The 24495-nt window shown below is 40.7% G+C and overlaps 1 protein-coding gene across 1 annotated transcript in view; it reads left to right on the forward strand.

Annotated features, from left to right (window-relative positions):
* cdh22 (cadherin 22) overlaps positions 1 to 24495 on the forward strand; it is a 119771-nt gene that overhangs the window by 42022 nt on the left and 53254 nt on the right. Inside the window, exon 3 of the mRNA XM_030052542.1 lies at positions 5077 to 5371. Within this exon, the coding sequence (XP_029908402.1) occupies positions 5077 to 5371 (295 nt within the window). The remainder of the gene's footprint in view (positions 1 to 5076; positions 5372 to 24495) is intronic.

The following is a 24495-nucleotide window of genomic DNA, read 5'->3' on the forward strand; positions in this document are numbered from 1 at the left end:
GGAGAAGAGAGATGATTTTATTAATAAAATTACCCAGAGTTATTGCCCGCCATGCGACCAGGGCATGGGCCAAGACTGTTAATGCTATTAATGGTATGTGGGTGTGTACCATGTGTGCTTGTGTGTTTGTGTGTACAGCATATGTGTGTGTGTTTCTCTCTGTCTCTCATTCTCATCCTCTCTTGCTCTCTCTCTCTCTCTTCCACACACAATACAAACATTGACTCTGCTTGACTTTCAGTATCAAATCTTTAATAAAAGCAATGCAGAATTAATTACAAGTTGTATGCCTCTAGTCTGTTCCAGTACTGGCCATTTACAGCAACCTTTTTTTCACATTATTACTTTAATCCAACTCAACAAATGTGCCAAGCCATCTGTCTCACACTCAGGCTACCATTTCTCTGCTAATGAAATATGATTTACCAATAAAATGGTCACTCACATGGCAATAAACTGGCAGCTTTGTTCAGCACATCTGGAAAATCAGTCCTTGTGGACATAAATGATCCAACATCTACTTTCCCATAATGTTGCTGTGAATGTGTAGAGGTACACAGAATTCAGTGTAAGAGACAAGGTTGCTGTTGAGCCCAAGGAATAAAAAAGGAATCATGATGGTCCAAGTAATTATGATGGTTGCTACTTGTAGAAGTAGCAGTGACTAGTCCAAGGATGTGATATTTCTTCTTCTATTTGGGCGAAAAACTCTCCTGTATGTGTTGCATGGGCATAATCATGCATGTTTGTGTAACATTTTTTTTTCTTTTCTATTGCTTTTTGTACACTTCCCACAGACTGGTTTCAATGTTCTTTCACATCTCTGTCCTCTGTGTGCACTCTTGCATTAATGTTGCTATTTCATTTTTGTATGAATAGTGAAAAAACAACAAAAACATGTTATAGGTCATAATGGAGCAGTCCTTGATGGCATAATGTTGACATATGAGTGTGTGGGGGAGAGGCATACTTTTGCTTGACTATGCAAACTGACACACACAGGCACACATGAATGCATGCATGTGCACACAGACACAGACAGACACACACACACACACACACACACGCACGCACGTATGCCTATTTGAGCAATTCTTCTCACCATAATGATCCAAGCTATAATTAGTCAAATCTTGATTCAATTGTAACATCACACGGCTGTCATCAAAGAGGAACAAAGCAGCTTAGGAAGGGAGGATCAGAGACTTAGAAAGTGCACGGCTGTTGGACGTGGTGTTTTAGGGAACCACGTTTCCTCCTGGGAAGATGAGGGGGAATTTGGGTTACAGTGCTTTGTCAACTTTCAAATAATGTTATTACCTTCTTACAGCGCTGAGTCTTCCATTTTTTCTCCTACCTCTGCTCTCATCCCATCCCTTCACCCCACATTATCTAAAGCTGACTGTATAGTGGAAAAACAAACAAGCAAACAAACAAAAAAAAACAAATCTAAATTTGATCTACTCTCACAGGTAAAATGGCTGCTTTGCTTTGACTTGGATTGTTGAAAATTTCATGCAGTTTCATTCACCACCCCGTAATACATCAGCTGCAGACAGTCGGCACTGTTCCACAATTGGCTGTGTTTCATGTGTAGAAGACACACAAGGGTCACTTCATCTTCTTGATCCTGTATCACTTGCTGTCCCTCTCTGATGTTTTTCCTTGTTTAGAGGTCACTACTACTTTTGTTTCTGGTATCTCATAGTTAACCGCCTAATTTTACAAACTCCTCCATATGGCAAGGAGTGTCATTAAATGAAAAGACTTCAAGTGACTGCGAGAATACAGAGATTTGCTCTCAGCACCATGTTTGACAGCAGCTTCTTCTATACCATCGCCTATAATCCTTATGACTTTCTTCTCTCTCTCTGGCCTCACTTTACTGACATTCACTCTCCCCCCTCCTGTCTAGGACTGTCTCCCTTGGTCTGTGCACTTCCTTGCGTAAAGCTCCCTCCACCTCTGCTGTCTCTGATACAGTCACCTTGTTAACACTTTGAAGCTGTTAAGATCAGAGAGCTTGACAAGCTGCAGTGAAATGTGGCAGGGATATTCCTGATTACACAGACTTAAATATAAGACGGCCAATTTGCTCCTCCTTTGAAACCCTCAATAAACTAGAGGATTCAGTGCGGGTCTGATTCTGCTATCTCCACTGAAAATAATAATAATGTAAAAAAGAATTCTTGTTATTCTCCTCTATTCACAAGTAACTTGCAGATGTTTAACATTTCTGAAGTCCTTCCATTGATTTTCCAGCACTGATCTATCATGAGCCACTCTTTGGTAAATCAAAATATTTTATTTTAATGCAAAAACTCTGACGAGCTGGCTCCAGTAGAAGGAAACTTTCCATCAGCAAATGTGAGTCATATGTGATGCCCTTCAGCAGGTTAGCCCAAAGTGACAGCTGGACACTTTGTTATGACCCTAAGGTGAACCTGACAGGACATCAACAACCTCTCTCTCCCTTGAGTCACCCAACAGCTCTGCACTGTAAACCCCAAGGCACAGCTAACTAGTACTTGCAGCAGGTTTAACCCAAAGCTAGCCATTAAAACTTAGCATATATCTACTAAGCTACATAAATATGTATTTTTTAAAATGTCAATTTAACTTTATTGATTTAAAAAAATTCTCTAGCCTTGACAGAATGTTTAACACAGTTTATTGTAATATGCATCAAGAGTTTTACATACATTTTAACAGAAAAATGATGATGTCATGTCAGTATACTGATGCACACAATTTCTGACACAGTTAAGCACCAGTGGTGTACAGTTTGAACCTAATTTCCAAAGTCACTGTTCCTAAAAAAAATTACTGTATCTCTTAGACTAACAGTATTCATTGTCTGACATTGTACATGAAACATGGCTATTGTATGTGACCGCAGTGGCATTGCATCAGTTATAAATGTGTTCTTGCTTACACATTTGCAATGATATTTTGTGCCCTTGTATGTGTTTGCTGTATTTTAAATATCCAGTGTCTGCATTCAGGGGTGCATTCATGGAGATTTTACCCCTAACACATCCCAGTGCTTTTGAATCTAGTTGCGGTGAAGCACTTGGGAGGTCTGATGTTTTGCCAACCCATTTCTGTATTCAGCTGTTGACCAAACATTGCACGTTCTAAAATGCAAGGAGCTCAGGAAGGTTAAAAAAAATGAATGAAAGGTGAAAGATTTGCAGGGAGGCAGATACTACTCTCCGAAGAGATGAGAGCTGCACACTCTGATTCAGCTCCGATTTATCTCTTTTTGTTCAACGTACACATTTGGTTGAAGTTGCTATTCTTATGCATAACAGCTGCCAAGACTTTGATATTTCTTGTTCTCTATTCTTGAATGGAAGGAGAAAAAAAAAATGTTTTTAACAGTGAATCTATGAAGATTTAACAAGGGCATGATTGCACTACCAATGGTTATGTTTTGCTAAGAGTGTGAAGCCCTGGCCCTGACCTTTAGTTTGAAGAGAACAACTTATCTAACTGTAGTGTGTGTGTTTTTGAAGCTGCCAACCTGAATCACTCCAATGAGGATAGACTGACAGACGGATGGGTATATCCAGCCTGAGGGGAGAGAAATGCCATCATCCCAGCAGAATGATGAACTTGTTTTGTGTGTATGTGTGTGTTTTTGTTTTTATGTTTGTGCGTGTGTGTGTGTGTGTGTGTGTGTGTGTGTGTGTGTGTGTGTGTGTACATAGTTAGGCATGTGCGGTTGGTTGCACACATGTACTGTAGATATGTATTGTACACTATGCAGGCTCAGTATATGTTTAATTGAATTGACACATGGTGACACATTTCACATAAATGCTTGTTTTTGTGAAAATGAAATTAAAATCTAAATTTAAAAAATATATATATAGATAGAAGGAAAAGTACAGTAAAAGGGACAGCCAGGCAGAATATTCGATGTAAAGATTCATATCCAAACTATATGTATAGTTTTATTGGATAAGTTGCTCTCTCTCTCAGTTTGGACCAATAAAACTTCTTTTATTATCACTGAAATATTGATACCGCCAAAGTGTATATTTTCTCTGACTGTTCTTGTATTTGTCTTGGGGATGATTCAAAATGGAGAGAAAAGGCTAAGAAAGATAGATAAAAATGGAGGGGAAAGGGATGAGGGAGGCAATATCAAGGCATGGGCTTGCATTATTCTGTGGTTTTACGACAAATACTTAATGAAAACCCCCGCGAGGGCGATAGAAGCCTGTATTTAATTAAGCCTTTATAAAATATTAACCAGGGAGGCCGGGGCGATTTCTCCTCTCCCATGGTCTGCTCAGTAGATTGAACCACAGTTATAGTGCCGAGACAGCTCTGAATTATAATTTCAGATAGAAGGTGAGAGAGGGAGAGAGAGAGTGAGTGAGAGAGAGAGAGAGAGAGAGAGAGAGGGGAATGCACACCCCATGTGCTCACCATGGAGCCAAAGGGGAGGTTGGAAATGGGGACCGACGTTGGTCCCATTGCTGCTTCTGGAATGTCTTCTAATCACATTAAGGGAGAACTATAGCTCTGATTTATAAGGGCTCTTTTAAGTTCACTTTTCAGCCACGGCACCTATATGTCCCTACCTTTAACAATCTTAGAAATGACTTTGATCTCCTAATTTGGGGCGTCACACCCTGTGAAGGGCATGTGTGCAGAGACAGTGTAAATCACCGCTGGAACTGGGGTGTCTTTTTTCACTGCAGCAATGATAGCTGGCCCACAGGGAGCTGGGAAAAGGCCTTAAGCTGCATTTGCTGCCGGGAAATAGATGAGGAAATGAGTGGCAGAAATACGTGGATTTTGGCCATGGGTGATGACCAAATGTCATTTTCTGAAAACTGTCATTTACAAAAACTGTTAGTATCTACAGAGCTTATAATGGATATAGTCAAAAAATAACATCATATGGGCTCTAATCTTAGCCTGGCATCAATTATATCTCCACAAACTAATATTACATGATATTTATCAGGGAAATTAGATAACATGACATCTAAATATTTAAAATGCATTGCCACAAAAAAGACAAACTGAACATTTTATCACAATTGTATCAATTTACAGATCCACACAGACTCCGATGAGGGCGAGGGCAACATCAAGTACACTATCTCTGGTGAGGGGGCAGGCTCCATCTTCATCATCGACGAGCTAACGGGAGACATCCATGCCACGGAGAGACTGGACCGTGAGGAGAAGGCCTTTTACACCCTGAGGGCCCAGGCACGGGACCGGCTGTCCAATGACCCTCTGGAACCAGAATCTGAGTTTGTCATCAAGGTCCAAGACATCAATGACAGTGAACCTAAATTCTTGGAGGGACCCTACATCGGCAGCGTGGCAGAGTTGTCACCCATAGGTAAGGGGACAAACATAGAGAAGCAGAGGTGCAGTCAGGTAGAGATAACCAGGACAGCTACTAGAGGACTTAAGCTAAGGGCGGCTCAAAGATACACACACAAAAGTATCAGTTATGCTGAAGTTATTTTCTTGAGACATATTGAACATAACACTGTGTTTTGCTGTGGCTGCAGGGGTGGGAAAAAAAATTGCAGGAGAGAGCAATACGCTAAAATTCGAACCCACTGCAGAGATGGAAAAAGGAAAAAAATAGAGAAGATACTAGATGTAAATGGATGGGCAGACAGTGAACTCACTATGAGAGGGAAATGGCACGGTGTCACGGATGTTTCTAAAGGCTCTGTACATTTAGCCTCGCACAGCCATACTTTCATTTTCATTTCCATTGTTCCCTTCAAAAGACATGGGCATGGCTGGATTGAAGCCATTTGGAATAGGGGCAACAGCAACCGGCATTTACAATAATACATAGCAGATTATTGGACCAACCATCTGTCTATCATTAATTAACTCATCCGGGGCTTCATTTATAAAACTGCATGGTTTCCACACTAAGAGGTTACATGTGCTCAAAGAAGAGTACATGTGCCAAAAACATTTAGATTCATGAACCCTGTGTACGCATACCTGCATGCAATTCCCTAAATCACAAATCTACCAGGAATGTGTATGTGCACAAACCTCAACTTCTACCCTGTGAACACCCACAATTAGCCTTATTTGGTCAAGAAATGCCCCGATATGCATATCAAACAATTTGTCCTTTCATCTTGTTTCGGAGAAAAAAACACAAGCAAGAGTGCAAGCCAAGACAAAGGGGAGGCTTTATTTGTAGAGCACATTTTATACACAGGCAATTCAAACTGATTTACATGATAAAGATCGACTGATTTGAAAGGGGAAAATAGAATTTAAAAAAGGCAGGAGAAGTGACAATTTTCTTGGACTGTGAAATCAAAGTTTTTACCAGCAGCTGGACAGCAAAGATCAGTAATGAGGCAGAACTCTGTGCATTAGTCATTCATTTTTTGTTGCAATTTTTAATATTTACAGAATGCTGTCCTTTTGTTCTGAAAAAGTTAGGTAAAATGTCTTCAAACATAGAAAAAAAGTGCAGCAGTCATGTCGTGCTGTAAGCTCAGATGTGAGAAATATAGTGGTCTGACATTTGGCAGATACAGCTGCAGGTGAACCAAGTTGACTGTAGGCCACTATTTTATCTGTTTATGGAAATGCTGCACCAAACAAAACTTTCACTCTCTGTGTTATATTTATAGCAATCAGACTGCTGCATCACACTTTACCAAAATGATCGCATCAGTCATTGGTATCACCCATCCTGGGAAATCATTTGAAAATTCAAGTTTGAAAAGTAAACATAAATTATTAATGCCAGTTTTGTTCTGGTGAACTTGTCCGTCATGATGATTAGGACTTATAATAAGGATGCAAAGTGTAATGACTGTGCAAGAGCTGTGACTGGCTCTCTTTTCAGACTTTGTTAATTTGCAGAATCCATATGTGCAGGTGGTGAGGATGTGCCAGGTGAGGTGACCGGAGGAGTCTCCAGTGTCCTCTGTGCACCTGACAGCAGTCAAAATCTATCTGAAAACTAAAATTGTCAGGGATATACGCACAGTATTAGAAGAATATCATGGAAAACTATTGAAACTTTTATCTGCAGCTCCTTAATGCTATTTGATGTCATGGATATTTACAACCGATGATGATCATTTCATCATTTCGTTACCATACAGTTCGGCCCTCTCTGCGCTCCGGGGGTGGGGAATGTGTTGGTGAGACAGCGCTGATGAAATATTGAGAGGAATTTGATTTGAGCTGGCTTACAGCTTCTACAATTGGCATGTTCTTATGGAATAATTATGGCTCACTAGCACAAGCACAACTATCACTGCTGGTTTGAATGTTTATGATAAAGTGGATCTTTGAGTAACATGTAATATGAAGTGAATATAATGTGTGAGAGGAATCATCATACCTATAGTATTTCCTATAACACATTTAATTTCAATAATGTGGTTTCAATTCACTACCTCACCATGTGTCACCAGTTACTCCTGTCTCCAAAAAGTTTGTACGAATGGGTCAGAGTTTCCATGCAGGTGTGCACATTCTCCCGTTAAGTTTGATTTTTACAGATCCTAACCCTTGCATGAGAATTAGTGTACACCTCTTTCAGTCCCCGTTTTGTGCAGCGGTTATAAATGAGTCCCCTGATCAGATAAATGAATCACATGAAATAATATGAGAGTGCTGGAACTAAACTAACAGCAGCAATAAAGCAAGCAAGCATATACAATATGATACAAAATACTTTATTAATCCACCAGAGTACCAGAGTGCCACCGGACATGTGGTGACATCAGATAACATTGTTGTTAGCTATTTCTTTCACACACACAGAGTCCCTGGAAAAGTGTGTTTGATTTATTGTTACATTGCTTGCCAGATCTGTGGACGGCCACAAGTTATCATTTGCATCGGGCAAGGACAGATAACAAAAAACACTTTAACAACAACAACAACAACAACAACAACAACAACAACAATAATAATAATAATAATAACAATAATAATAATAATAAAAGTCATAAGAATTACTAATCTAGTGGTCATATTGCAGTTGTACTTACCTGGTGATTTCATGTCTTTTGTGTTGCCCCTAGGTAAATTTTCAGAGATTATTCAGCACGCGTTCACATCCCCACAATGTACTGTGCACTTTGCCTAGATTAAAATGTAAATATTTACTTGATGTCTTAGACTGGACAGCAATGATTGAAATGTCTTTACCGTAAGTGTTGCAATATATAGAGGAACTTACGGCGATACAGTAATTCTCGACTCTCGCAAGATCAGCTGGCTGTGCGAGGCTATACTATTACAGTGACTGTCTGAGCTGTGGCCTATAGGTAAGAAGGATATGTGAGAAGAGCGAGAAGGCGGACATGGAAAGAAAGTGGAGACCAAAGAAAGGAGAGGAGTGAAAAGGAGCAAATTAGGGAGACAGTAGACTTCTGTAAATTGCATGACCTGTTGAGCTTCTTGGTTGTGTCTCCACACATTGTCATAATGAAGGGAGAATAAGGGTTGTGCTAACGTAAACGAGAATGGCTTCAAAAAGAGTACATAATGACAAGGGTAATGTATTCTGGGTAAGGCTAAGATAGTCAGACAATTTCTTTTTTTTCTGTGAGCACTGGTAGAGGAATGCATCTTAGCTGGTGAAAATTATCAGGAAAATGGTGAGGACAGATGAGGATGTGTGAAAGAGAGTGTCAGGGGCTTCATTAGTATGGCATTAATGTTGCACCCATAGTCGTATCGAAGCAGAGTGGAGAAAATTCTGTTGGGCTGTCATACACCAGCACAGTATCATGTGTACTCAGAAATTTGTGTGTACTCAGGTGTGTGTGTGTGTGTGTGTGTGTGTGTGTGTGTGCGCGCACGTGTGTATGTGAGGGCTTGGGGTGGTGGTGGAAGGGTGTGTGTGTGTGTGTGTGTGTGTGTGTGTAGGGGGCGGGGGCTCTTTTGTGTAAGCGACTTCAGGAATGGTGCAAAATGGAATGGCTCTTCCCTGTTCAAGCCTGATTGGAATTAATTCCTGCCTCCTCAGCATGATCCAAACCATGGACATTTCTGCCTACAGTGCTTTCTAGCTTTCTAAAAGTGAATGGTGTGTGTGTGTGTGTGTGTGTGTGTGTGTGTGTGTGTGTGTGTGTCTGTGTGCGTGTGTGTGTGTGTGTGTGTATGAGTGAAAGAGAGAGAGGTAGCCAGAGGAGGAGAAAGGCACAGAAATAATGCAGTGTGCAGAGTGTAAGAAAAAGATGCAAAGCCTGGGGAAGTGGAGAGTCATTATCTCCTCAAGAGAGAGAGAAAGAGTCATAGAGACCACGCTTAGTTAATGTTAGTTAATGTAATCTTAATGATCACGACCCTTCCTCTTTGGCTGCTCCCCGTTGTTCACCTACATCCCACCTCACAGTCAAATTACACCCTAAATGAGTGTGCAGTTCATGTTTTAAACATCATTTTGGAGCACTAGCCCTAATGAGATAACAGCTACTGCTTAGTCAAGCATTCTCCTGCACTGTCTCCGTTTTTCTTTTTTTCTTTTTTTTCTGCCTCTATTTGCTCATCTGTTGAACAACAGCTAAGATGAGCAGTGGGTTGGCATGTTAGTGATAAGGTCATAAGTGCCATGGAAAACTAAGGGGACTGAGAGGAAAAGAGGAGGTGGACAAACCAGGCTGACGGCCACACGTCACTCACCCGCTCCTGGGTTGCTGCTGCACATTGCACTCCTGCCTGACTGTCGGCTGCAGTACCGGTGGCAAGGATGGGTTGGCTCACAATCAAAAGGGTGGGGTATGTCACTGTCTTGTCTTTAAATAGTAGTGTATTATTAATAGGGAGTGACATACACCTTGGTAAATAATGTGAGCGAATCTAGAGAGTAGCTGTTAAAGGTACGTTCTGTTCAGTGTTGAGCTCTACTAAAAGCAACACCATTAACCTTTACCTTTCTCTCATGTATTTATTTATTTAGTTAGTTTTATGGTGAATCTTAATGACAGCCAAGGCTGAGAGACAGAATGGTCACAATGATTACCATTCAAACAACAGCTGCAGACTTCACTGTGGATATTTACTGCGTTATCACTGAGCTGTTATTTTTAATCCTGTCTCAGTGGGAGCTAATGATGACATTATCATAGTTTCTTTACGCTAAATTATACTATTAATACACAATTTCCAACATTCATCAGAATTAAATTGACTGACTTAAACATTCATTTATTCAATTGCCTCTGCACTGTGGTGCCATTGCACACTATGTGGGAGATTCAATCAGTGTCATGGAATTGCATAATTATTACACACAGCCTAATGTGACCAAATGTGAGAAGCCAGTGATCTGAAGCATGGCTGCCTTTTACGCCGGGACAGAAGCAGGTTGCAAGCATTAGCCATACCAGTGGTATGCTCACTGTCCTGTTTTATAGCTGACCATATAGCTGACTGCCTTGAAAAATGCTTGGCCATAATAGTAGGAATGTAATCAGTAGTCAGTTGCCTGAGGCATATTCATTTTTACTTATCAGTCCTGTCATGTCCCCCAGTGCCTGTCTCTGTCATAGTTTACCTCCCCCACCCCCACCCCAAACCTCCCTCTCGTGTCAGAGACCCAGGCAGCATGCTTGCCTGCTTGTCTGTTTGCTTGCTGTCCGCTACCATAAATAACATTTGTTTACATATCATTCAAAGTTAGTTTGTTGTTCAGGCTTGGTTAACTCTAAAAAGGAGAGGAGAGCGAAAATAAACTAGGAGTGGCAAAGAGAATGATGAAGTGTGAGGGCGTCAGGTCTGTGGTATGCTGCTGAAAATGTGCGGCTAGTGAAAACGCTGTTTTAAATCAAATTTGCAAGGCAGTGGTGATTGAATGTTGCTCAGACAATTGTACATGTCTGTATGTTGGGGCAGAGCAGAGAACATGGATGGAGTCACTCAACAGAACACAAGCTGTGTCTTCTGACTCATGATGATAAAAACTGTGAAATATGGATGAATGCACTGCGTAGGTAGCACGGGACAGCTTGACTGTAACAATAAAACCTGATTATGACTGACTTATATTGTTTAGTCCAAATCAACATGTATCAGAGAATTACATTTGAAGGCTCAAAAGGCTGTACCTGAATCCAGTTAGGATGGCAGGATAGTCTTAAGGTAGATATTACATCTTCAGTACTTTACATGTGTGCCCTTGTCAAAGCGCTGAGCATCAAACTCCTCAAGGGATGTTACACTGCAGCTGATGTGCAAACTACATGTGAAAAGCCTAACCGTCACCTCTCTGTGCTAGTCACATTAAACAACCTTATTTCCTTCAGCTTGAAAAAAAAAAAAAAAAAAAAAGAGGAATAGAGCTATGTACTGAATGTGTTAGAGATGTGCAATGCTCCAGCTTATTCTCTGTTCTGCTGAAAATGAGCTGGAGATAAAAAACCATGATGACCTCAGTCCTCGCATGCTCTCATTTGCTGTTGCTGCCCATCACTCTCAGAAATTTGTCATTATGTATCTCACACTGTAAGAGAACTAGTGATTTTGAGCTCATGCAACACATTTGAAAATGTCAGGATATCTGAAATGAGTCAAAGACTGGGCCAGACTGCCACAGACCTGCTCAAACTTTAGGGTGAAACACAGCTTATGTTTGTTTGCCAAGACATATTGCCATACCAAGGTGCCCCAGTTAACTCCATGTATGTTGGCTGGGGCACCTTGCTGTTAGCCGTCTTCCAAACTGGGTCCTGATGATTTAAATTCAAAAAGGGAAAAAAAAATGACCACAAAATTACTCCAAGCAACTGGTGCAGCATAATATTTTGTGGCCAAACAATTGCACTGTAAGTCCAAAAGTCCAATATTTAGCTTATCTATTAGATATCCTCCTCTCAAAAAGCTCTAATTGCCCAACAGAGTTTTGCTGCATTCATGTGTTCCTCGCCAGCTCGTGCTCCAATAATGAAAGTTGTAAATATAACTTGCTATGTATTCAAACACTTTTTATTTAGAAATAACAAAATGGACATTGAAACATGTTACAGAGCTAGAGGAGAATATTCACACCAGTTTTGTAATTGATATTTTAATAAGAAGTTTTACATGATGAGTTTATTAGCTAAAGCAGGGGTCACCAACCTTTTTTCAGCTGAGAGCTACTTTGAAAAAATAAAAGTGTCTAAGAGCTACTCATGTTGTATATTACTCACATTTATTCACATTGTGTATCAAACCATGAGTCACTGAACCTCATGAATGGACTTTAAATCCATACAAGCTAAACGATGCTCATTTTGCATATATCAAAAGTTGTCCCAAGCCTGCATTTTGCATCAAAAACAATCCACATCAAAAGTCATGTGATATATATATTCTGAATCCAAGTTTAAATTTCAATGCATCAAATATCACAACACCTTAAATTCACAATAAAAATATCATAGAAGACTATTTATTAATATATGATAAATTGCATCCCTTCATATATCAAAAAGTCATCTTCATTTTGCATCATTATTTCACAGTAAACGTGTGTGTAATAAGTGCATTCACTCCACAGGAGAGGTGTACGCAGGAGTCCGCTGTTCACATATAACATATACACGTCAGCCTTGTTCTGAATTTAGATTTTATGACATTCACATCAGATGCTTGGTTGATGTTTTTATAGTTTTGTAGTAGGGTGGGCTCAGTACCCCTGGGCTAAAGGTTATTGAATGTATGATACCTAAAAGTCAATCAAAGAGTGAGAATGTTACATCTCGGCATCCTGGGTGTAAAATTTGACTTTCCTATTTGCATTTTCCACATCAAAAGGGTGTTCAAACATGCTGTACCGGCATTTACAGTATTTCTGACAACATTTCACGGCAGCATCTGCTTGCTACTGTTGTGACTGTGGGCACTGTGCAGAAGAAGTGTAGAAAATCTAGGAGATAATGAGGTAAATATTGCACTTTTGCATCCACAGGGGAATTGTTTGACCTCAGAAACACTTGGATTACACTGCACAAAGCTGTTTGGAGTAATTTTATGGTCAATTTTTTGACCTTTTTGGAACCTTTCTGAACCTTTTAAGAACCTGGACCCAGCCGCCACAAGGGTTTTGGAGAAGGCTGACACAAAAGTGCACCATCCAATGACAGTTATGAATAATAACTCTGCCTCTATGATCTCAAATGAAACTCTCTAATGGGCTCTAGTGGCTTAACTACCATCTAGTTGCCAGAGCTAGAGATCTTAGTGGTTTTAAAAATTAGAGCCTGACCTCCGCCCAAGTAAGCCAAAGCCTGAACCTGGCCTGACTTGAGTGAACTGAAGTCATGCATGAAGCTTGAAGCTGGCCCGACCTGACAATTGGGAGAGATTGAAAGTGGCAAGCCCCCACAAATACAAGAGTTGCCTTTGAGCAGAGCAGCAGTGGACGGACGGACTGTTGGCCTGATGAGGAGAAAGGAGACGCTGCATCGCAGCACAGAAAGCAGACTGGACACAGAGAAAGACTAACTGCACAATACATTTCGTGATCACCAAGGCAGTGGGATTTATTTAGCTCCATCTCACTATAGCAGCCCATGTTCCCTATTAAAACAAATGTTTACCAACGTTTTGCCATTATCGTGCAGTCAGGGTAGCGTGCTGTGACTGCATAACTGCAGATGCTTAATTAATTTTCCAATTATAAAACAATCATCCAATACTGACCAGTCACAGCACCACAGGAAAAAAAAAAAAAAACACGCACATACAAGTAGACTAAAGCAATTTTGAATTTTGCGTTTACATGCTCAGTCAGTCAGGATGAGTCCAGTGTTAATTCTGGCAGCTGATTTTGATTTAATCTTAGTCTATTGATAAAATGCATATCAGTGTTTGTCACATTTTAGTCATCCGAATTATTGTTAGTTTTAGTCTATTTTAGTCTAGTTTCAGACGAGGAAATCTATAGAAGTTTTAGTCAGTTTTAGTCAACAAAATTTATAGAAGTTTTAGTCTCATTTTAGTCAAATGAATTTTTCTGATTTATAAAATGAAATTAACATAGTACGCACACAAATGATTTTAAATGCACTTCAGTCTGAACTCCATGCATTTAATGATACAGTGTGAAGAGTAGGGTAACAGGACCCTGCACTGAATGTTGCTTTACTCCAAATCAAGACACAAAACATTCTTTCTTTAGCTTTTGTTGCTATATGTGGCTGTACATCGAAGTGTTGCGCCTTCAAGTGTCACTTAAGGTTGGCTGTATTCTTCCCACGTCATTTTTGGTCAAAATGCGTCTCTTCTGTTATTACTGAGCACTGTGTTTTATTTTCTTTTCTAAGTAAAGTGTGACCATAGATCTATTCTCTTTTTTGTCCCAACCAAGCCAGTGAGCTTGACTGGAGTGTTGTTTGAATCATAGTGAACTCTGTGTACCGGTGTGGGTGTGGCTGGGAATCAGGGTTGGCGGCTCCACCCTCATTCAACCAGTTCAACCAATGACAGGGCAGCACATTGCAAGGTTATATTTTGAGAAAAGCACAAGTGGAAGGATTTTGTCTGACAGTCTACTAATAACATTTTGTCACCATGTCACCATAGTTGTTATTATCTATGATCTATTTTTAGCTCATCTCGTCTCATCTTAGTCATGGAAAAAAAAGGTCGTTGACAAACATTTCTTGTCATCGTCTTCACTGATGAAATTAACACTGGATGAGTTTATTCAACTCAGACAAATAAAGGCAAGTAGTGGGCCAGAGCCAACTACTCAGGGTATGCTGCTTTAGTTAACATCAAAGCAGGCAGCACTACCATATTAACTGACATTGGCTTAGGAGAGGCTCGCTGAATGTGTTCAAATGGCTCCTTTGAATGGGCCATGAGGACCAAAGACAGTGTGCGGTAGTGGAACATATCACCAGATGTTGCCTCCCTGCCCTATGTAATAAACATTTCAGTAGGAAAGACTGATATACTGTATGCACCTTGATAATAGAATGCATCTGTCCCCTTCCCAGTAGGTGTTGGAGAAAAGAGAGAGTGGAACCAGTGGAGCAATTCAATGGATGTCTCTTAATTGTACTTGTGCGCCTTGGTTAGACAGCCCTGAATATATCAGGTCCTGTCGCTCTCAGCAGCCAACCTTTAGAAGCTGTCCAAGATTAGACATTGCATCTATTGCTCTGCCTGCCTGCCTGAGTGCTCCTCAGTGCAGAGGAACTGTGTAGGACAGTGTTGCCAGCAGCTAGGTCATCCCTGTGTACTACAAAGTCATCATGCAGTCCATAGTCACCAAAATGACTCAGAATGATTCAGTCTCATTTTCAGCAGTAGGGTATTATTATTATTATTATTATTATTATTATTATTATTATTATTATTATTATTATCATCAGTAGTAGTAGTAGTAGTAATAGGATTATTACTGTTGTTATGGTATCCCCCAGTGGCAGATCTTCTCTGGGCATCACAGAGAACCATGGTGGACAGTGAATGGCCTATCTTGTGGCAAACAGATCAACTATGCGTACTAGTATGCTCCTGCTAGTCTGTTATTTCAGCTTGATATGATGGTTTTCCCCTGAAGGTTGCACATCACTTGTGAATCTCAAGACAGCTCACCCTCCATAAAACATCCATAAACTCCAACACTATTTCTCTACCACCAGCAGTCAAGGATCCCCTGATTATTGATGGATGCTTCATAGATGCCGTATGTGCCATTTTGGGTTGGAGAGGGGGATGCACTCACTGCTAACACATGATTGGGGTTGAGGAGAAAGCCTCACTAGCCAGGCTAGCCCCGTGAGCCAGGGGGCAACAGGAGCTGCAAGAGGAGAAGCACTGCTCTCTAGTCAGGATGATACAGTGGGCTAGGCCAGGAGGGAAGCAGTTTGGTGAGGTCTGCACTGAACTCAACTTAAGCCTCACTAGCCTGTGGAGGATGGGCCCTGAGAGAAATGGTAATTTTCTGTATCTCGGTGCCATCTGTCCTCAGCAATGTCCGCATAATGCCTTAAGCGCAGCACTGATGTCAGTAGATGAAGCAGGCTGGGGAGAGAGTAAGTCTGACAGAACAGAGTCCCTGGCACAAACTCCCCCGCTGAGCCAGCTATAACCAAGTATTGGTTATAACTGGGGCGGTGACTGACAACAAGCTCCGCAAGTGGTGAGACCCTGCGGGAAGCTTCACTGTCAGCCAGGCTGGCCATTAGATGATGACAGGGGGATTTCCTCAATCTTTCTTGAAGAGCATTACAATTTGTTTCCATCCATAGTGTACAAGTCGGTGAACCCACCACTCGCAGTGCTGCGGATCTCAAGGCCGTGGGAAAAGGGCTTTAGGACAACTGGCTCACCACCTGCTCTTGTGCTGAGACAGAGAGCAGGCAGCAGTGTTACAACGGTGGCAGTGAGGATGGGTTTTCTGTGAGTGCTTGCTGCACTCAATGCTCAAGCCTAAGTAGCTGGTGGAATGTGGATCCTGGGAGAAAAAAAATGGGATAGAAATTACCTCTTTTAGTGACAGGGTAAATGCGTTAATAATAGCGTGATTGTACATTCACTCCCTTAGTCTGGTGCTCATGTCTGTGTCTTTCAAGACATAACAGAGCATGCAGAGAGTGGGCAAGGAAAGCATAGGAGCAGGATGCCAACTGGGCAGACACAGACAAGAGGCCGTCACCATTGGTGTCTTCCAGGGGCGATATCAGTCATCCTCTATGCCATGGTGACAGGGCTGGCAGTAGGACGTTCAGATCTGGCCCTTATATAGATGCTGAGGCCAATGGTTTAATGGGCTGCCAATTGCTGGTTGATGGCATGTGCATTCAAAATTCAGCATGCTGAGGTAAATTGATGAGTGGTTCAGCCAATAGAGCCCCATTAGAGTGTGAAGCCTGTGAAACAGAATTCACCGTCATTTTATACTGATAAACAAACTTCAGTGATGTTTCGGTTGTCATGACGGTAATTAGATGATGATGAGTTTTGTTTTTGTTTTCTTTCATTTTGTTGGTAGGCTATACCTTTAACAAGTTTCACTGATAGTGATGTGACACCTCAAAGACTTGTCTGGGACAAACCAGGTCTTCAGTAATGTGGTATGTGCCCGACCTAATGCTGTACTCTCACCTCTGTGAAGAGCGACACGTGTAGGGTTAGGGTTAGCCATATGTGGTTGTATCTGATGTGGAGAAAGACAGTTTCTTTTATCTTGTTTTAACTGTCAAAAACATTTGTTTGCCTTTATTCGTGGGAAATCTGGCATTAGACTTAAAATCGACCTGGCTTGACCAGCTGTAGGAACATGGTTGGTACTTGTTAAAAAGCCCCTTACATGTTACATTGGTGACCGTCTTAAGAGTAAGTTCAAATTAAAAAGCTTAGTCATCAACAACCCTGTGGACAGATAAGGTCAGGAGGTTTTGTTTCAGTGAAAACGTTTTGGATAATGGCAAGAGAGATATTCTGTACTCGATGAAATACTGTGTATTATAGGCCTATTTGATTAATGGTTGTGCACTTAAAATCCAACAGGTCATCATCTTTCTCTTTATGTTTCTTCATCACCCTTATTTTTCAAATAAAAATGGACAATGTATTAATGTAAATCACCTACCATTTTAAAGCTACTGTTCAAATTTGTCCATTTGTGAGCTGATGTTAGAGGCATAGGTCTGCCCATTTAAAACACAAGTTGCCTGTTAAAATACCTCTAATTTGGCTTTGACAAAACTATGCAGCCTCCTGGAGGTTAGAATAACATGCATTGATTCCTCCTAAAAGTAGGTAATGCGCAATCATGCTCATGGGTGTAAAGCTTAGAGGCGGGGTTGCTGAATATTTGCTTGCAGCCAGGCTTAGAGATGCTTAAGATGACTGAGAAGCGAATATCTTTGAAATGGTGCAGTCAAGGCTGGCAAACTGAAAACATTATGCATTACATATTCTGCATGTATTATGCTGTTACCACTGAGTCAGATGGGTTGGTACATTTTGAGAATCAGTGCATATATTTATTCATAGGAACGTAATGGACATTTCTTCTGCGGCAAGCCTACATATCTTTAGATGAGTTTGAACGTAGCGTTAAGTGGAAAGGGGAAAAGTATATTTCTCTCCTATTTTTGGAATGCCTCAGGCACCGTGTCTCCCACAGAATTCATGGACCTGATTATAGGAGTTTGGACCTCGAAATTCTTTTTCCATGTCAACAATAGTGTCTCCATGGCACTGATTTGTGAATAACAGATTGAGAGGCGGTTTAAGTGGGATCAGAGTTGGGCTTTTGTTTATGTTTTGGAAAGCCTCATCATTAATATTTGAATAGGATCCATCCCTCTTTCCTTTGGTTTTGCCAAGCCAAAATAAGAGTATAAATATTTAGCTTTGAGCTCGGCCTCACATGTTTTAAAAACCCACAGGCAAAGGTAACAGCAAACTATTACACTGCCAGTGTCTACAAGACACAATACTATTATGCTGTGCAATTCAGCATCTTACAATACAAACAAGTATTGGATACATTTTGCAATTAGACACAATGTCTAACGCATGTGGTTTGGAAACATTATTGAAAGGGTTTGGCTCTAGCACCCCAAGCTAATGCATATGCTGCACACATCCAGCTAATACTGAAGTAATGAAGAAAGCTCTCTTCCAATTTGAAATCAGTATTACACTGTGTTACAACATGCATACTAAGGCATTTCTGCTCTATCAGTTTTCTAAGTCTTAATGTCAGTTACAACCAAGTCAACCTTGATGGTCAAAAATAGAGGAAATTTGACGGTGGCTGATTCAGTGACCTTTGTTTTTCCTCCTGTGTTCTGGTGACTCTTACTACAATTCAGACATTGCAACCGCACCTTTTTATTTATTGTAGAATATAAATTACACCGTAACTATATGATACATGTGCCAAATGTGAGCAGATGCTAAACAAATCCATGCTGTGCTTACTAATGTAGGTATATCTCCATCTGGTTCTCATGCTCATACCTGTAGTTTACTAAGACCTTAAACGTGATTCTGTTCTGCCTAAATCAAATAATATATCTGTATAAATGTGAGACTCTCAGAATCACAGCCAGAACAGAGGCAGTCTGCTTAATGGTGTTTTTAGTGAAGATGCCAACAAGGTAACGCATGCATGCATACTCCATTTTTGGTGTGATGTATTTTACTGAATGTTTGGAAACAGCAGTAATGGCATGTTGTGTCACTGTCTAAAACAAACATAGTAAATTTTGAAATTTGATTGAAATATAAGAGAAAATCACAGGAGAATGCTGGGGTCTGAAAATATAATTTCTCCTGGGAAAAATGGGGTTGGTAAGTATGATCGGCCGACTTAGAAAGCAGCACAGTTCACTGGGTTTGAACCCAGTCAGTAACTGAGGCGGACTTCCTTTGCCTTTCGAAAGACAGCGACAGCAAGGGAGTGTGGCAGGGGTGCATGGGGGCAGGAGGGGTAGCTCTCAGTGGTGGAATTACTGCAGGGTAAAAAGTTTCCACCAAGCTAATCCTGTGATTGATGTGGTTCCATTAGAGAGGACCTAAGGACCCCCTGAGTGGCAGGAACGTGGCAGGACACGACGTCTGCGCATAGTCTCTTAACCTTTACCTGATTCAGCTAACACTGACTGACAGGGCAAAGAGATCACACAACAGACAGGCAAAAAGTACAGTGATAACACACTTTAATCTGGCCTCTATCCTTCACTATTATCAAGCAACACAAACTAGTCTAGTGGAATTTTAAAGGCACAAAGAACAACATTCAGAGTATAAAGTAGCATGATAGTGGTTTCAAACTGACTGCTCCCCCATTATCTATCAAAGGCAATCTAATACCTGAAGTAAAGCTGCAGAAACTGACAAGTTACAAAGGCCATGGAACAACAGAGAGAAATGTAGAGCCAATTTTGAACTGACCAATATCTCAAATTTTATCTACTAAACAAATAATACCAGTTTCAGAGGCTTTCTTGCATTTGGACTCCTTCCATAGTTCTGGGCTTGTTATCTCAGTACATGATAAGACATCCTAGCTTGGTTGCGAAATTGAATCTTGTCTTTGTACATTTTTGGCATTTTGGGGGATTATTTTAATTTAACTTTTTTTTTTTTTTTTTTTTTTTATTAACTGTTGATTTTGATCTAAAGGAAATTGTGATGGTTCCAAGAATCAAGCATGCTGAGTTTGGTACATGAATGCCAGAGTTCCAAGTAAAACATGTCAGGTTGGATTGAAATATATTTATATAGACCTTTATCACAGGAATGTCTCAAGGGGCCATACATACAATATCATACCACGATCATACTACATCAATAAGTAATATATACCATATACATGCTATATACAGTATATGTATGGCACACAGTTCATAGCTTTCTTCAATTTAGAGTCTCTAATCCTCCTTGCATGCCTAGGAAACAATGATAGTGCTAACAACTGAGCCTCAAATGTCTTTGATTCTTCCAAAACTGTAGCATACCTTAGATATTTAACCATGTAAAAAATATATATTGATTCAGCACCTAAGACATCAACAGAACAAATACACCTACAGACGGAGGTACTGTCTATTCTTTCCCAAACAACACCAACATATGAGGTTACACCTCAGAGAACATGTTTTAGTGCTTCCGATCTCTTACCTGTGTGGTTAACAAGACTCAAATCCCAGAGAGCAGTATGGAGGCAGCATTGTTGTTGCCCCTATTTCTGCCCCTATTTCTTTTCATTTAACTCATCCTGGGATGTGGTACAGAATGCGGTAGCCCGAGTCATTCTCCCAGGGGCTGCGGGGCTGTGGTCAGTGATGTGTGGAGCTTCAGTTGTCCTCGGCATCTGGAGAGGGGCCCTAGAACTTGCAGGCATGGGTGGTGTCTTGGGGGCTGTTAGGGTAGTTTGATCAGTGGGCTGCTGGATAGGACTGTAAAGGTCTCAGGGACCATCATCCGGTTCTCTGTCATGCCTTGGAACCTGTGGCTCTGGGCACAGACTTCAGCATAGTTTGATGAACCTGCTGCCACTGGGTAGTGTCATGTAGAAATACAATAAGTACATTGATCCACCAGGGTGCAGGGGCCTTCATTAACATGTACAAGGCCCAACTCTGCACACCTTGAATTTTGCTGTGCCCTCGGTGGGAATGATCCTGAAGGCAGACCAGGTGAAGGTAGACCAGGTGTCCTTCCAGGTGGTCATCTCTCACCTTGGTATTTAAGATTAATGCTGCACTAAGTGATTCCTGATCACAAGAATTTGTTGAGAGCTCAAACTCAGTTTAAAAACATTCCTGCTTACAGGGTCATAGTAGAGCATGTGTATGAAATCTAAAGTTAAAGTTAATGTTTTGGGGATGGAAATGGGGGAAACATTTCACTCTCACAAGGCTCTTGTTTGATTACTTGTATTGTTTTGCAAGGGGTCATTTTATTGTAAAAATGTATGTAATATTGCTTAATTTAATTTAGAAACTCTATAATTTACTCTCATGCATACTCTCATTAAACTCTCATCCAAACTCTCATGCATTTATAATGGTATTTATACCAGTTAACACAAGTGCAGTGCAATGACTTGCACATTGCCAATGGGCATTGCAACTACAGGCAAGAAAGTAAATGAAAACCAAATGCTTTCACATATCATCATACTGTTAAACATCTAAAAAACAGAAAATTCCTGAGTGGATACACAAAATCTACAGCCTGTGCAGATGGAACAGAATCAGCGAGAGTGAATATATATATTTAAATAAAGTGATGATTAATCAACTTGGGGAGGAGCCAATACATTTGGTTAACATGTTTTGGTCCATGGAAAATCAACTAAAAATGTAGATTTAACAGTTACACATAAAAAACACAACATAGCTGACAAGGGCAAGGTTACTTATGGTGACCGACAATCAGGATAACTAAATAACCATAAACAGAGCCCAGAGGGAACATTTCTCTCTACATCTTCTCTGCGGATGTAGAGAAAAAGAGAAAACCCTGTGAATCAATTTAACCAAGTGAGCCACATTTTCAAAACATTTTTTTATGAGACCTCAAACTATCTTTGACTGTCTTGAGAAAATACTTATATTCACATTCAGAACATAAATAAAGTTGTGACACAAAGGAAGAAAATGCTGAGATGGGGTGTATGCAGGGACAAAGCCCCCAGAATAAGCAACACATTGCCTCTCTCTTTGTTTCTCTCTTCGTCTCTGTCTCTTTCTTTCTCCACTGTCTTGCTCTTTCTCTGTCTCTCTCAGCGTAGTGCCTATTATCTTAACAGAGAGATACTTTTTCCCTGTCGCACTCTGTGTAATTTGAAAAGTCTCACATCCTGAACCCAATTGGAGATTAAAGTAATGATCGCCTTTCTTACTGCTGTGGTCCAAAGAGGTTGCCCTGGAAGCTGCAAATTGCTGAAGTCACCATTAGGACAGCCCTGGCCTATCACACTAACTGCAGGTGAGACATTTGGAGCAGCAGGATCACAGCACAGGGGAATGTGACAAGACAGGGGCACCTTACAATCAATACACCTCCCTAACCACCTTTATGTAACCATTGACATCTCCTGCCACACAGTCAACGATGACGGTGGACATCATCGATTCTGATGCATCTGAAGTCTGTGTGTATCTGTACATATGTATGAGTGTGTGTACTATGTGTGTGTGTGTGTGTGTGTTATTGGATTAGAGGCATTGAAGACCACCAGGGAGATCCCTGGTGACACACATCTTCCACGCATCCTCACACACTGTTAACACTGACGTTCATTAAGCTTTTCAATTTTTTTATGATCAAAGTGGTGTGATCATTCATACAAGAATGAAAACCATCTTTCATTTCCCAGTGCACATATGTTGGACTGGGACATATTGGGAGATATTGTGACACTGTTCAAAGAATATAAAACAACTGACACTGTATATATTGTAGATCCTCGGGAGATTGAGTACATTTTGAGCAAAGTATGTATAAGAGTAGCATGTATTATGTATACCAGTATTTCTTATGGATAGCTGGGATGATTTCTGAACCTCACGGTTCACCTTTACAGGTGTCGAGTTGCCCGCATTTTTTTTTTTTTATTTTATTATTGTTTGTTTAAAGTCAATTGCTTGACAGTTGAGGTTTAAAGTTGTCATGCAACACTGGTGCACAATATTGTCTACAAAACAAACAATGATCTAATCTATTAAAAAAACACAGGTGAAAGGCTAGTAAAGATGAGATTTATGCCCCCTATCAGGGGAGATGGAAAATATCCCTAAATCCTTGTAGAGATCTTGTTGAAGATCTCAGTAAGCAGGCCATTGGCTTTTATGACATGGCAGATTTTTCTTCCTTTTATTCTTTACTCTCTCTCTCTCTCTCTCATCCTCTTTCTCTCCCTCTCTCCCTCCCCACCTCTCTCTCTTGGGGCATTTATGTGGATGAGAGAGGGATGAATCACAGTGGAAGTAGTGAAGAAATAACTTTTCATGTGAAAACACCTCAGTTTTTATGGCTTTACTAAATGATCCATAATGCGGGCGGAGAGCACTCAGTCCTGTAGATTAGGGCGGGTCAGAGCGGGAGAGAAGCTCACTTCTGCAGCCGTTAGACCCCGCCGCCGAAGCCAGCGCGAGTGCTGCGCCAGCCGAGATGGGCACAAATCTCTTTTACGAGGCTGCCTCTTAAATAGCTGTCAGTCTAGTGTCTCACATGTGGTGCACTCCTCCAGCTCCCCTCTCAGTAATTGAACCATCTCTCCCAGAGTGCTGAAATGGTGTGGGAAGCCATTCCGACAGCCTGTGTTGATACCATTAAACCAAACTCATGCATAAATCTAATCCAGAAGGGGCAAATATATAACCATCCCTCCCCATCCCCCACCCTATCCCCCATCCCACCTACAACAAACCTCCTTACTCCATTCCATGGGAGACAGCCTAGGATTAGTTTTCATCACAGTATTGTATGTTTATGTTCTCTGTCTCAGCTCATACTGATACATTAGCATCTTGTGGTTGTCTTTACTTCTATCAAGCAAAATTGTGCATTACTCACACTAACTTTGCTGCACTTGACAGTGTATGACCATATTAATATTTTGGAAAACAAATATGTGACCTTCTTCTATCCAATACTGCCATGAAGCTATCATATCAGTATAAGAAATGTAAGCTCACCACTAAGGGATATGCATTTTCATTGCAATCATTAAAAAAAGTTGAATCCCCTCCTGTTTTCAGTGGTTGCTTATTGACCAGCATCCTGCCCAGTGAGATTAATGGCTAATTTTAAGATCCACAAAGGGGAATTAATATGTTATTATGACAACAAATAAATAATTAGAATTAGAAATAAATGACTTGAATTAACAATAGTTAAATGTAATGGAAATTTATGTGTAATAATTAGCTGTTCTCCCTGTCACTCCTCTTTCATTATCTCCAAAGCATTTTGCTGCACCACCGAGGATTAAAGGAATAACTAAGCCTAAGACAGATCCTCATTATAGTGATACTGCAGTGAGAT

The sequence above is a fragment of the Myripristis murdjan genome, chromosome 5, assembly GCF_902150065.1.
Source record: "Myripristis murdjan chromosome 5, fMyrMur1.1, whole genome shotgun sequence".
Lineage (NCBI taxonomy): Eukaryota > Metazoa > Chordata > Actinopteri > Holocentriformes > Holocentridae > Myripristis > Myripristis murdjan.